Source organism: Pezoporus flaviventris, unplaced genomic scaffold, assembly GCF_033815535.1.
Source record: "Pezoporus flaviventris isolate CSIRO_AGI_PZ_B2104156 unplaced genomic scaffold, CSIRO_AGI_Pfla_v1 ptg000002l, whole genome shotgun sequence".
NCBI lineage: Eukaryota > Metazoa > Chordata > Aves > Psittaciformes > Psittacidae > Pezoporus > Pezoporus flaviventris.
The window spans coordinates 13,577,710-13,591,898 of NW_026892550.1; the positions used below are offsets into that span (position 1 = coordinate 13,577,710).

General features: G+C 36.2%; 1 protein-coding gene across 12 annotated transcripts in view; it reads right to left on the bottom strand.

Moving 5' to 3' along the window:
• Positions 1 to 14,189, bottom strand: part of LCORL (ligand dependent nuclear receptor corepressor like) — an 84,151-nt gene that overhangs the window by 22,069 nt on the left and 47,893 nt on the right. For 8 of the 12 annotated variants that reach the window (XM_061470018.1, XM_061470008.1, XM_061469982.1 and 5 more), the window contains one exon: positions 6,977 to 7,067. The exons of 1 other annotated variant lie outside the window; for it this stretch is intronic. In XM_061470018.1, the coding sequence (XP_061326002.1) occupies positions 6,977 to 7,067 (91 nt within the window). Of the gene's footprint in view, positions 1 to 1,313; positions 5,582 to 6,976; positions 7,068 to 14,189 lie in introns of those variants that run through there. 3 more of the 12 variants (XM_061469999.1, XM_061469991.1, XM_061470037.1) reach the window with 3 other exon arrangements.

Below are 14,189 nucleotides of genomic sequence, written 5' to 3' on the forward strand. Positions count from 1 at the left end.
GCTTTAATAGGACCTGTTTTCATAACTGCTATTTAAAGTATGCTCACTGGTGGCAGAAACTTCCAGAGCACTAAGGCTTTCTCAAAGTCAGTAACCAAAATTTCCGAAGGCCTCGGAACTGCTCTGAATTTGCTATATGGAGATCAACCTGTTGTATAAAGTAATATCCTGGTTATCACACACATACTGGACATTCTTCCAAAATGATTTCTTTTCAACTTATCATAGCCTAATGTCTATAACCTGCTTTCCCTTAATGTGTGTTAGTTTCTAAAGCTGACAGACAACTTCAGCTATTCTACTGCAACAGCACCCCACTCCACATTTCTTCCAAGTTTATGAAGACACACCAACTCCTTACTCTGTTATCATTTTGGGGAACAGCTTACTATGCAAACAAATTAAAGCAATAAAGCAACTTTTTCTTTTAAGTGTCTCTCTGTAGAGCTGTCAATATACTTAAATTTTTAGGAGCTTTTCAATAAAATTATGGAATTATATTTCAGTTTCCTGCAATTGCTGCCTATAGTGGTTTTGATTTGTGTCATCATACAGTAATTTAGGCTATCCTTAAGATAAAAGGCTTAAACAATTCCCTAGAAGAAACAGCTATCACTTTCCCAATTGCATACTTTCTTCACAGAACAGTCTTCTACTTTCTACAAATCACACGGGTAGGAAACTGAGGGAGTAAGAGGGTCAATATGCACTGCTCACCCCGGTGCCTTTTGTGCACAATATCTCCAAAGACAAAAGTTAAGCATGGAACGATGTTATTTCCCTGCTGGAGGACAGGGATGGTTAATACCATGGAATGGGGATTGACTGGAGTAAAGGAAGAGATGACATAAGGTTAAGTACTAGCCTTTCAGTGCACTATTTTAAGAACGTAAACATTTGCCTCCTCCACAAATCCAAAAAACTATCAGGAAAGAGATCTGTCAGAGGACTCCCAAAAGATGTCCTTCCCTATTGTTCTATCCTCTTGTCGTCTCAGCCACAGACAAGACAGATCAATCTAGAAATTTCTTTAGAGACTGGGAACAGAACATACTTCTACGTACTCATACAAACAGCACAGAACTATTATAGAACAATAAATTAGTCCTATAGAAATGCTTGGTTTTTGACTTTCCTAAGTAAATAAATCCCTCAAAAATGCTATATGTTATCTGTAATATATAATATTTTTTAAATGCAAACTAAAGAAGTAGCTGTTATGAGAAGAAAATTAGAGAACTAATTCTATGAGTAATGCATTAATTCTGAGAAATTATGTCTTTCAAGCTATTTCTGGTATATACTCATAGTAAATTAGCCATTACGTGCTTAATTTATACAGTTCTTGATCTTATGCTACTGCGAATGAACTGTGCCTCAGGAGTAAGTCAAACGAGTCAGTGTACAGGTTTTTGTTTCTTTCTTTTTTTTTTTACTGAATGAGCAAAATCAATCACACATCAGTGTTGTAAATTTATGTGCAAAAGCATTGAAGTGCTTTACTACAAATTACAACGTAGAAACACGTTAACTAAACAATTAAATTCATACAATCAGATTTAGGAATATAACAACACAAATAAAACAGAATTACAGTACATTTACAACACAAGACAAATACATGGAATTCATTAGAAAATATTGTAATAAATAATTCATGAATTATAGTGCAATTGATTTATGCATAAATATAACTAATTGCCTAAAAATCAGTTGTTAACAAAAATCAGTCAAAAAAAATCAAGGCAGCCACAGAGTTTTACTAAATTACTGCGACAATGGAAATACTGCAATTAAAAAACAAATACAAGTATTTGTACTGTAAACAACTAAAAAAATCAGTCTCACTAAAGTTAATATACAATTTAATATAAAATTGTCATTAGCTACCAGAAATGGTTTAAACAGCTTTACTGAGCAGTAGTTCTAAAAACAGAGGCACTGTTTTTTTAATATAAAATACTTGAGAAACATTCAAATAAGTAGAAAGCATGTAGGGCTTGCTTTCGCCTTCATTTAAAATTCTGTTGAAACAGGAATTTTCAGAAACTGTCAATTAATACGTAGCAACTGGTAACTGAATTTATAAAACAGTTCAAAATGTGTACTTTAAATGACATTTAATGGAATACATAGGGGTTGGGATAGGAGAATCTATATATTTCCCTGCCTTTCCTTAGTTGTGTAGTCAAAGGTTAACCTAATAATTAGAAACAAATAATTCTGTTCCTTTAAACACTTACAGGTTGAGTATCATCTATAAACTATCAAAAAATATTTTAATATACTATTTCTGACCAAAAAATAAATACAAGTACTAAAATGTTGAAAATTAATTATAATATTACATACAAAACTACTGAGTACTGTTAAGTCAATAGTAAAATGATCCCTGATTTTATGAATCCTGTTAAGTTTTTGGTCAGGTCATCTTTTAAACGATATAAAAAGAGTACTCTAACTTGCCTTCAATATAAACTTTTGATTCAAGTTTATAACATTGTCTGAGGAGTACAAAAGATCAGTATGGTACAAATATCAGGCAAAGTGTTGAAGCCCCAAATTTTTGCAAGTACAACTGTATAAAGACAGATCTTGAAACATTTAAGGTTTTTCAACCTCATTCTTCTGTGGGGATATATTCACAAATTAATCCTTCTGGCCCTCACAAAATATGGCTTAATTCTTTTAAAATGAAAGATGACCCTGACATCTGTTGTTTCATGACCTCCTTGTTATCAGGTACAGTTCTGCTTATAAAAAGGATTCATTCTGTAATATGCAAGTAAACTTCAATCACTGAAGACAATTCAGTATAGATCTGAGAGACCAAAGAACTGAGACACTGGTGGTGCAGTTTCAATGGAGTATTTTGTTTTAAAATGGAAGTTATCACTTTTTTAGTAGTATTAATATGGGCTAGATTTTGCCATCAATATTGCAGTATGCTCTTTACTTTTTTAATGGCAAGTTTATCTATAAGTCAAATTACCTTATGTGGCCCACATGTATCTAACGTCTTATTTATATAATCAACCTATAAAAATGTGAATTAGTTGGGGGATAAAAAAAGTATGCTTGTGTACTAAACGTATAAAAGTTGGAGAAAAGTTTTTTCTATGCCAAATTATACATTAAAAAATTACATTTTGAGAGGAAAAGGGCATTGATGTTCAGTACTGAATGTAAGAAGCAAGCCCCCATTCTTCATACGTAGACATATACTTTGTGATAGTACACAAAAAAAAGTATGATATAAAGTCCAATGTGAATACTTTGAAATTCATATAAAAACTGCAATATGAAGGTAACTGGTCTCCCTTAAATTCTATTAAAAGTTACGTAAAGTGAACTGCCTAACTTCTAACTACCAAATTTATAAAGAATTTATATTATTGAAAGTTCAAAACAGCTTCACCGCTTAATATCTGTACTTCTATCAAGACCCTGAACTGCAAATTTGGTTATTAGCAAAATGATAATGTAACTTGGTATTCATTTGAAAAACTGAAAATGTTTTGAAATGTCACAGCAGCAAATACATTACAGTTACAGTGAGGTTTTTCAAAAGGAGTGTGACACAATCCTTAATAAATTTTAAGTAGTCATAACATCAACTAACCAGCACGTTTCAACAAAAAACCCCAAACAAACCCAAACCATTCTCAAGCTCATTCTGTGCACATTATGAACATGCTCTAAGTTGCATTCCGACTTTCTTCTTAAACCTTACAAGTTACCTTATTTGTCAAACTAAAAAGGAAAATTATGTTAAAATTTAAGTTATTTTATGCTCTCAGTATTCCATCTTATTTCATATTTAATAATTCTATAACTACAGTAATTTCTCAGATTTCATAAGTGTACACTTTGTAAACACCAATTCCTTTCTAAACCAACAACAGAATTTTCTTAAACTGATAAAAAAATGCAGTTTATGCCTGCTAAACACACATTTTTAGTAATGAAATATTTTTCTTACTCGTATTGGATATTTAAGCAACAATGAACTTTTTTTCTTTCACAGAATGTACTATATCCTACTAATATTTCACAAATCCACCTCCTTGTAAGGAACTAGCTTTTAAAAAAAATCCCTTGACTTGTATAATCTGAGTTACTTACAATTTATTGCAAGTATTCTGTGAAGTATAAAAGTCTGCTAACCCTTGGTTGTGTACTTCCATAATAAGATGGATTATTGAATGGGTAGTGGTTTTTCACCAATTAAAAATTATGCTTCACATGACAAATACTTGTTTTTCCCAAAACATCTTTATGCTATTGACTACTAAATAAAACCTGAATCTTTTCACCTATTTATACAAGGATTATATTAAATACACACTATCAGAATTAAGTGAGCAACTCTATAATTCTGTCCACAGTGAAAACCCTGAATAAAACTATTTTTCAAAAGGCATGTGTGTGGTTTTTGAACTGTATAGTTTCATGTCTTCTGTCAGAGTGAGTATATGTATTTCTCACATGGTGTGTGTATATACAGACATACATACACACACACAAAACAATTTGCTAACAATTATCCTACACAGGCTTGCTACTATTCTTGCAGCTGCCAGTCCCTGAATCTGTCATATTAAATAAGCCAGTATCTGGTAATCGGAGTTTCTTCTTCGGCGGAGTCTTCAGTGTTCCAGATCTTTCTTTTACTTTATATTCTAAAGTGCTGTGAGGTACCCCATAAATTCCTTGTGCTTTGGAAACACTCATTTTCCCGCTCATTACCATTGCAATTGCTTCTTCCATTATTTCATGATCATACTGCCGATAGCGGCCACGTTTTTTTCGTGGTTGCTTATTATCTTTACGATCCAAACTATCTTCTGTATTTTCTGAGGTTCCATCTACTGTCCCATTCTTAGCATTAAGACACAAAGGAGAGAGGTCCCCATGCAGAAAGTAGGAGTCAACACTTGAGTGAGTTACAGGTCCAGAACATTCAATTTTGTTCTGTTTGGGGAGTATATTTTTCAATTTTTGAAGAGCTGATCCTTCTAAGACTGAGGAGGTTTTAGAAACGTGGTACATAACATCCAGAAGACCAGCAGTATCAGACTGTGGTTTGGACACAGAACTTATTCTTAGCTGAGGAATTTTTAATTGTACAGTAGGACTTGAAGTTTCGTACTGTAGATTTTCACTTTTTTCTTTAAATTGAGTGACCATTCTCTGTAGAGTTAACTGGTGGAGGTAACTGGAAGCTGTTGGGAATTTTAATTCTGAGGTTTCAAGTAGACTGAGTTTACTTTTTTCTGTGCGCTCTGCTTGAGCTCTTGCCCACAAGGCTACTTTTTGTAGGACTGCACAAGTTTCTTTACTGTCTTTAAATGAATAACTATCACTGAAATCTCGAGTTTTGTTTTTAAAAGGTGCAGGCTTTCCTGCTGGTAAGGCTTCTAAGTGGAGAAGTAAAGTTTTTTGAGGTATGCCATAAAGTATGCCTGCTTTATTTATGTCCAGTGCTCCAGACTGAATGTCTTTCAAAGCTTTTGAGAGCAAACCATCTGCAAACTCAGCACTTCTTTCCACATAGTCCTCTCTGTGTCTGTGTAGTCTCCTGGATGGATGGAATGAAACGATGGTAAACTGATGTATGAGAGACTCTCACACAGCTATGGAAGGGAAGGGTCCACTCCTTTATTATACTCCTTGCTTCGGTAACATCACTGCTTCTGATACTTTAAAGCCTTTGAGATGTGGTAGTTAAATGATTATCCTAGCAAAATGTTACAGTTCTGGTAGGACAGTGCGTCAAAAATCATACCGTGGCTTCTACAGCAGCCCTTCCAAGAACTTTATATCCTAGCTCAGCATTTGATAATATTCTCATGTGCTTGCTATATCCCCTTGTTCACATGCTTGCAGAGCAACACTGTTATAATTTTAATTATACAATTAACGTTTCATTAAATACCCAAATCCTGAAGGAGTTTTTGTTAGTAGAAACGTGACGTTACCGCTAAACAAGTAATAAAAGAGTCAACCCCCTCATAGAAAATTTGCAGCAATAAGTATAACTACACACAAACATCCCAAACTTACACAAAACTAGGCTTTCTACAACCAGATAAAGTGCTGTAGCTAACAAGTCCATTTTGGCAAGATAAAACACAGTATTAAAGACTTCTAGCCACTATTTACAGCTCTCTAATTACAAAGCCATTTTTGTTTTAAAACTTCTTCATACCGACAAATTAATAAAGTGCAATTTTACACCATTCAAGAAATACTGCTACTGTAGTTCTATTTGTAGTAAGTTATTCGGTAAGACATACAGGTGACAAAAAGGGTCCTTCTATGGCTAGTGGATGGGAATATGCCAAGATTGTAACAAAATCCAACAAAACAATGCATTTCACTAGTTTTGTGGTAGCTTTCAGCAGATGCAATTTTTTTTTGCTGAATAAATTTAAACATTTGCCACCACACACCATAGTCAGAACCATGATGTAAGTATAAGTACGATGATTAAGAGCTCTCTCTCGTGTGCTTGCTTGCTCTCTCTCTTATTAAGGAATATTAGAGATAGCCATTTAACTTGTTCATGTTAGTTGAAGAATATTCTAAATCTAAATATTAACATGCTCACTTTAGTCCAAAATTGAAGTTTCCTATGAAAACTCTGAAAGAATGTATCTACATCTTCTACTAGCCTATTACTTTAAATGTGTTATGTAATAAATTTTCAGGTAATTTTTAGTAACATGAACTAAAGTTTGGTGATTGTTCTGATAACTTTTCTTTAAACAGAAAAAAAAAGGAAAAAGACACATGAAACATATGATATATACATAGACACACACTTATGAGTGACAAAATTCTTTTGAAAGCAAAATAGGAACCACGTGTGTGTCAGTATATACAAATATGTTATGAACACAAAACCTGACTTCAGGAGAGAAACCTGGATTGTCTTTTATATAAGCTGAAAAGATTCCTAAGGATTGCTTACCCAGACACTGAGTTTTCAGAACACAACAGGTCGTATTTTGGTTCTTCCAACCTTGCGCTTTTCTTTGTAGAGAGATCTAGCACTCCATCCCCTGCAAAGAATGAGCAGTGGTGATAGCAGTTGTTTAATGGTGATCTCGGAAATTTTTTTAGCAAATGTTTAGACCTATGGCCCGTTTTTTAAGCAGTTACTTCATCTTGTGAAATTACTGACATCCTTTTAACAATGTCAGCTGTCAGCAAATGGTTTTAGATGCAATTTGTAACAAAACTTTTTAAAATTAAGAAAGAAGTACAAACATCCTATTCAGAAAGGATAAAATTTAAAAGAAGACTCTATCTGAAACAGGAACACATAACGTTTGCCTAAAAATCACACGTGTGTATATACTGCATTGTTTACTTTCAAGGCAAACAAAGCAACGCACTTATTCATATTTATATACTGTAAACAACCAAACAGGATGCTGAAGTTAAAACTGAAATAACTAAATTATAGGCTTACAGGATAATTCAGCCATACAGGGATCTCGGGAGGTCTCTAGACCAACCTCCTGATCAGAGCAGGGTCAGCTGTGAGACCCCACCAGGTTACTGGATGAGACAGCAGTACCCCAGTAACTGGGAAGAAAGCTTCAGCCCAATACAGAGTTTTGGGCACAAGGCCTATGTCATTAAATATTCTAACAGTTTGTTTATACATATTCTCCCTGCCACCCCCACATATATGTAATAATGAAACTAGAGAAATGGTAAGACCTAAACTGGGGTGGGAGTCCACTCTGCTAAGTCACTGGCAAATGTTGAATTCAAGATTTATAGTTGACTGTTGAAGTCTATGAAGTACTGAAATAGAAAACCATTTTTTTAAATCAATACTCAAGAACACTGAAACATAAAGCAGCTAATTAGCACATGTATTATTCCTAGTTTGTTTTTGTCTTAAAGAAAAAAAGCACATTTAAATTATAGACAAATCCCCTAAATATATTTAATTTTATACCTTTCTTCCTTGGTTTTCTGTTTCAAACTTGGGTTGTTTTGTACGCCTGACTTCTGCAAATCTGATTTTGTTTCAACATGTACCTCAACATTCAGCTCTACAAGAAACCTTATGCTACCCATTTTTTACATTAGTGTCATTTTCATGTTACTGCATATTATTTCTAAAACATTATCAACTGTATCTATTTTCCCACAGCCTCAGATCCAGACATGAAGCACTGGCTGAACAGTCCAAATACCAACACTCAAAGAAGTCAGAAAAACTGTTAGGATAACTCTCTTTTGTACCAACGCTGCACAGAAATAGTTTTGTGTAGTAATCAAATCCATCTATTTAATTTTGACTGGTTTTCCTCATTTTTGACTGTCTTCTCCCAACTATTTTGTATTATTTGAAAGGTAACAGGAGAAAAAGTAGCATTACTCAGCCTGAGTAAAAAAATACTTATAAATATGCCACTTGTCAAAGATGCTCCTTTACTCCTGAACACATTCCTTTCAAAGTCTTCCTTAACCCTAAGAAAGCTAAAGGAAGGACTAGTTAATCACCCTTTCTGATATTCCAGAAGGAAAAGCCAATTAAAAGCACTACAGAAATATTTTTCAAGGACTACCTAGCATACCCAGCTGGAAAGTATCACAAATACCTAAGCTCACAATATCCTCAAGTCTGCGTAACAGACAGATTTAATCTGCTGTGTTGTGTCAGTCACACAAAGTACATCTCCCTTTCTTAAGTGCCTGTGTGTGCTCCCTTTCACAACAGTTTCTCCATCTTCAGTTGATATTCATAGGCACTATGATAAAATAAGTTTAAAAGAGATCACTAGAGAAAAAGTGACTTTAAAGTTCACAACTCATCAAGAGCTAATACTCTCCGCATTCAAACTTAAAAAAGTTAAAATGAAGCCAACTAGATTTCTACAGGAAAAGAAAAGCCCAAACCCAGAAAACCAAACACCACCTAACAAAGAAAACCCAAAGACTCTTGCAAGACTCCATAACAAAATCCAATGAAAACCATTTTAATTTCCAATGTTTCAGAACTGACTTTGCCAAGATACAGCCACCAATAAGCTGAAAAATTATTAAAAAGAAGACAGTACTGAAAATACAGACCCCTAAAATAAAATTTAGATACATTTTGTGCCCCTAAAGGGTAAGCAGAACTGAAGAGTCATTTCAGGTTCAAGACAGTTTGTTCCTCCAACACAGCATATGTAAGCATTAAGAATATGACACCTCCCTAAAGACAATGCTTTATGGGAAGCTGGTCCTCAGGAGTGAAAGGGAACCATGCAAGAAACTTGATATACATACAAAGTACCAGATAAAGTCACCACACACCAGGATTCTATTCAGTGATTTAATTCAAATTACACCCCCCCTCTCAAAATTACAAGAAACCCAAATCATGCCCTTCTCCCACACCTCCCAAACAAGCAACATAAACCCCCCCCCCCAACTGACGCAGAAAGGGATGATAAGAAAGATTCAATAAAAATACACAGTAGTTCTTGGGTTGGTACATCTTCTTGGTTTTTAGTAGTATCAATTGTTTTATCATGTAACAAAGGAGCACCTAAAACTGGTAGGAAAGGGACAGCATTTGTTATAAATCTTTAAGACATAATGAAATGCTACCTAATGAAGCAAATGTGTGTGTGTGTGTGTATACATATATATAACACACAAACAGTAAAGATGTTCACTTTTCATTAGGTACAAGACTAAAAGGTTTGCAAAAAGGTATCCTACAGGTTGACAATGAGCCTTGAAAACTTGTTAGTTTGCAAGGTAGGAATAAGTTGGTTTTTCTTAACCAAGCCAAGATTTTCTATTTCTAATCACTCAAAATGGGCATTTAGGCAAGAATTCTAGCAGGAACTGAGTTACAACAGGGAAAAAAAAACAAAAGAAAACAAAACAGCCAAACCACTCTAAGGCAATTTTAATAAAAGACATGGAATTACATCTACTCTTTAGCTGAAGCCATGACTACCAAGACAACAGTCTTCATAAACAGTACTACATAACTCTGGATAATATAGAAAAGATATTAATTTTTCATGTCTGCTGCTCATGATCTTCTAGTAAAGTTATTTCTATGCAAATTAAATGATTCTGATCTTCAAAGAAATGGCTCAACCTCTAGTCTTTGCTTCTTAGCACCACATCATCAGGTCCAGCAATACCAAAAAATAACTAAGTGTGATTAAAGATAATCTTCAAAATAACTGTGAGGCGGAAGAATAACTAACAGAAACTGTATGGGTCACTCTTGAATTCCTACATTTGGTGTTTCTAACAAAATTCTTTCTCCTGCTTTTCAGGAAACCTCTCACTAGCTATTATGAACCTCCTTCCTAGGTCAGACAACCTTCTCTATCCAGTCTTCATTCTCTAGGCATGGGAAAACACCACTCCTAGTGTGGGAGAGCACATCAGCCTGGCCACCACCTTCAGCTCATTCCTCTTCTGCTCTCCCAGTAGCTCTCCAGTAATCACTGAATTAAGGATCTGAGAGATACATCCCTGTCTACTCCAGCTTTAGTTTCTGGCCTTAGTTCAGTTAGCTGGGAAGTTGTCCAAGGTCTTTTTTGAACACAGTGACAGTGTCCATCTCCACAACCTCCTGTCACAGCAGTTTCTGATATTCTGAAATTGCTGTGCAAAAGCTGCTCCTTATATGCTTTTCCCTTCCAAGAAGTTTCAGAAAGCCCTGTCCAGTTCTAATATTGTGCAGTTCAGTAAGTAACTCTCCCTTTACCTTATCCATCACACTGTGGTAAACCTCAATCAGGTTTTTCATAGCAAGAAAATTACATTGCCTTGTCTCCCTTTCCTGGTAATGCCTTGCCTTCTGCTGTTTGTTTTCTGTGCTGCATATGGAGACAATGTTTTCAGAGAACTGTCAGTAAGACTGCTCTGACTAGCCCCTTTTTGCTGACCTGACATGCTATTTTGTAAAATGGAAAACTGCTAGATGAAAAGTACATGGCTATGCACTGGGTGCCCATGGCAGAGTCTTGTTAGTGACTGCAAAGAGATGCCAGAGGCTGCCCTGTGCTGGGCATAGACAGTTCTAGCTGATTCCAACAGACCCGCTGCTGGACACACCTGAACTCGGCAGCCATTTGGGCAGAATCTCTGGAAAATCATATTTAAGAAAGGGTAAAAAGTGCTGGGTGGAGACAGAAAAAAGGACCAAAAAGAATGAGAAAAGAGGGGAGGGAAGCCCAGGGGCAGACGAAAATGGCAGAGAAGAAACCGTTTGGTACAGACTGTAGACACCCACACCCATTCATTCCCCTGCACCACAGGGGTTGTGGTGGTCACAAGGGTGTCTGGAGTGAAGCTGAGGCTGGGAAAGGGGGAGGAAAGATGGTGTTGTAATGTGTCTGTTTCCACTACCTGAAATAATTATTTTAATAGACAATAATTTAAGTTAATTTTCCCAAAGCAGAGTTGGTTTTGCCCATGATGGCAAGCAGTAAGCAATGACAATATCCTTAACTCGTGAGCTCTCCTCCCTGTTCTTCCCATTTTCTCCCCTTTGTGCCATTGAGAGAGGAGCAAACAAGACAGTGTCAGACATGAGTGTGGCTGTTAGCCACCAAGGCAGCCAAGGAATAAATAAACACCTACTGCCCTCCAAAACCATACATTTTTAGGGTTATCTTGTCATGCAGGAGCATTAAACAAACCACTTCTTGAATATATTTACAGCTCATACAATTTGTCTTTGGAAACATTGTATGTGTACCTTAAAAAGCACAGTGTTTTCCCTAATACAGATGGTAAGAACAATATACGAAGAAAATAAAAGGTTATTTTTAGTAATGTTTGGGATTCTTTCAATAGCCCTGAACACAGCAAAGAAGAGGCCATACATGCTGTGAGCCCAGCTGCCATACTAACTTCAACATGGACTTTCACAATATGAAACTACTTTTCAAAAAATTAAGAACTGTTTCCAAATTCTGGTCCATTACTCAGAAATCATTATTTTGCTGCAAATTTTGGTGAAATCAAACGAACATTGTTAAACTGGATAATAAAATGCTATTTTAAATCATTTAAACAGGATTTTTGCTTGGATTATCCTTATTTTTCCTACTTCTTCAGTAATAGCCAACAATGACAAAGCTACAGCCTGGCTGTAAAAAGTTCATAGTGTGAAGTGTCACACATTGCCGGCTACATTCTGATGTCTTCCAATCTATGATGGATTAATTAAACATGGAAATCTATGCAAATTCTCTTCATTTTTCTGCTTTGCTTACAAACTATCATTGTTCCTAGAAGATACAGCAACAAGAATAAGATAAACTATCAGATAACTTGTTTGTACCTCTTTATATTTCTGCCTCTTGTAAGTCACTTTGCTTAGAAGCCTGAGAGTGATCAACTCTCCCGTGTCTATCAAGGGAAAGCGAACTCTGCACCAAAGTGAACTGCTCCTGGAACACTCCCCAAAGAGGTCAGCATCATTACTGCACAAGAAAATAATAAGCTACTGCAAGATATTCCAACACTGTTCTTCACTCAATATTTATTCTACAAGGATGCTGCCTTTTCATTGTCTTAGTTTTGAGGACAAATAATATTGCAAAAACACACAATACCACTCTATTTTTGCTAGTTGCAGTGTATGCAAAACACTTTTTCACTATAAAGAGCATTCTTTTCAAAGCCTGGACAGTCTTGAGAATTACATGGACTAGGAAAAAAAACCAAGATATAGATATCTGAGACAGTTGATCCTAATTGACTGACGAAGAAATTTCCTAATTACTTAGCAGCAAGGTGCACAGGAATCAAAGTACCCTGCTAAGTTACTACACTTCCACATGTACAAGAAAGCAGAACATAATCTGTGACTCTGCCATCAGTCAGGCATCAGCCAGACATACTTGGATGCCAGTGCTTAAATACACAGTACTGAATGATTCGGTACCAGTGGTGCAATAGGCTGACCCTGGCCAGCAGCCAGACCCCCATGCAGTCCCTCTCTCACTCCCTCTCCTCAACACTAGGCAGAAAGAAATAAGATGCAAAATGTCATCAAGATAAACACAGGGAGATCACTTACCAATTACCATCACAGGCAAAACAGAGTTGGGGAAAACTGATTTACTGCAAATTCAAACAGATTTGGATAATGAGAAAGACAAAAGTCAAAGCACCTCTCCACCTTTTCCCAGGCTCAACTGCACTCCCACTCCCTTTACCATTCTCCCCCATCTCCAGGCAGCACAGGCAGGATTGCAAATGGGGGGTTAGTACAATCTACAGGTCCTTCCTCCTCATGCTTTTCCCCCACTCCATTGTGAGTTCTCCAGAGACTGCAGTTCCTTCAGGAAATATCCAGCTGCTCAAATGTGAGGTCTTCCACCATCTGCAGTGTGAATACCTGCTCCAGAGTGATGTCTTCCATGAGCTGCAGCAGAAGACCTGCTCCATCATGGTCCTCTCTATATGCTGCAGGGAAATACCTGCTCTGGTGCCTGGAGCACCTTCTTCCCCTCCTTCTCGGACCTTGTTTCTCCTGCTGTTTCTCACTCCTCCGCCTTCTGGCATTTTTGTTCTTTCTTGAGTAAGTTCTCAGAGGCACCAGAAACCTCTTGCATGTGGCTCCACTTTGGCCTGCTGCACATCTTGCAGAGCTGACTTCTTCCATAGATGCAATCCCTGCAGCCTTCCCCAGCTACTAAAACCTGGCCACATAAACCCAATACAGAGGGATATTATGTCTTGAAGTGTCAGACCTGAATATTCTGGGAGATGACCAATAGGTACTGGAGGAAAGCAAGAAGGTTTCTTAAATGAAGATAAGATCATCCAGACATCTTCACTCAAAGAATCTTTTTTCAGTACTGAGCTAGCATTTAGCTTGGATCTACTCAGTGCAAAAAACAACCCCGAAAATGCTTCTAGTGATCTGGAAAATAAAACTAACTCCTTCCTCTCAACTGAAGTCCAAGAATCATTGCCACAGTAAAGAAACAAGAGTGCTTTATTATTTAGATAATTAATCTTAAAGATGACTACTATAAATACAAAGCATTTGCTTAAACAGAAAATGAATTTAAGTCATTATCTGCTTCACAAGACTTGAATTGAGACAGACTTCACCTTTGATGATCCATCAGAGAAATGTATAAATTTGAACCTCCTTTGTTAATGCCACTTCATTTGGAAATTGT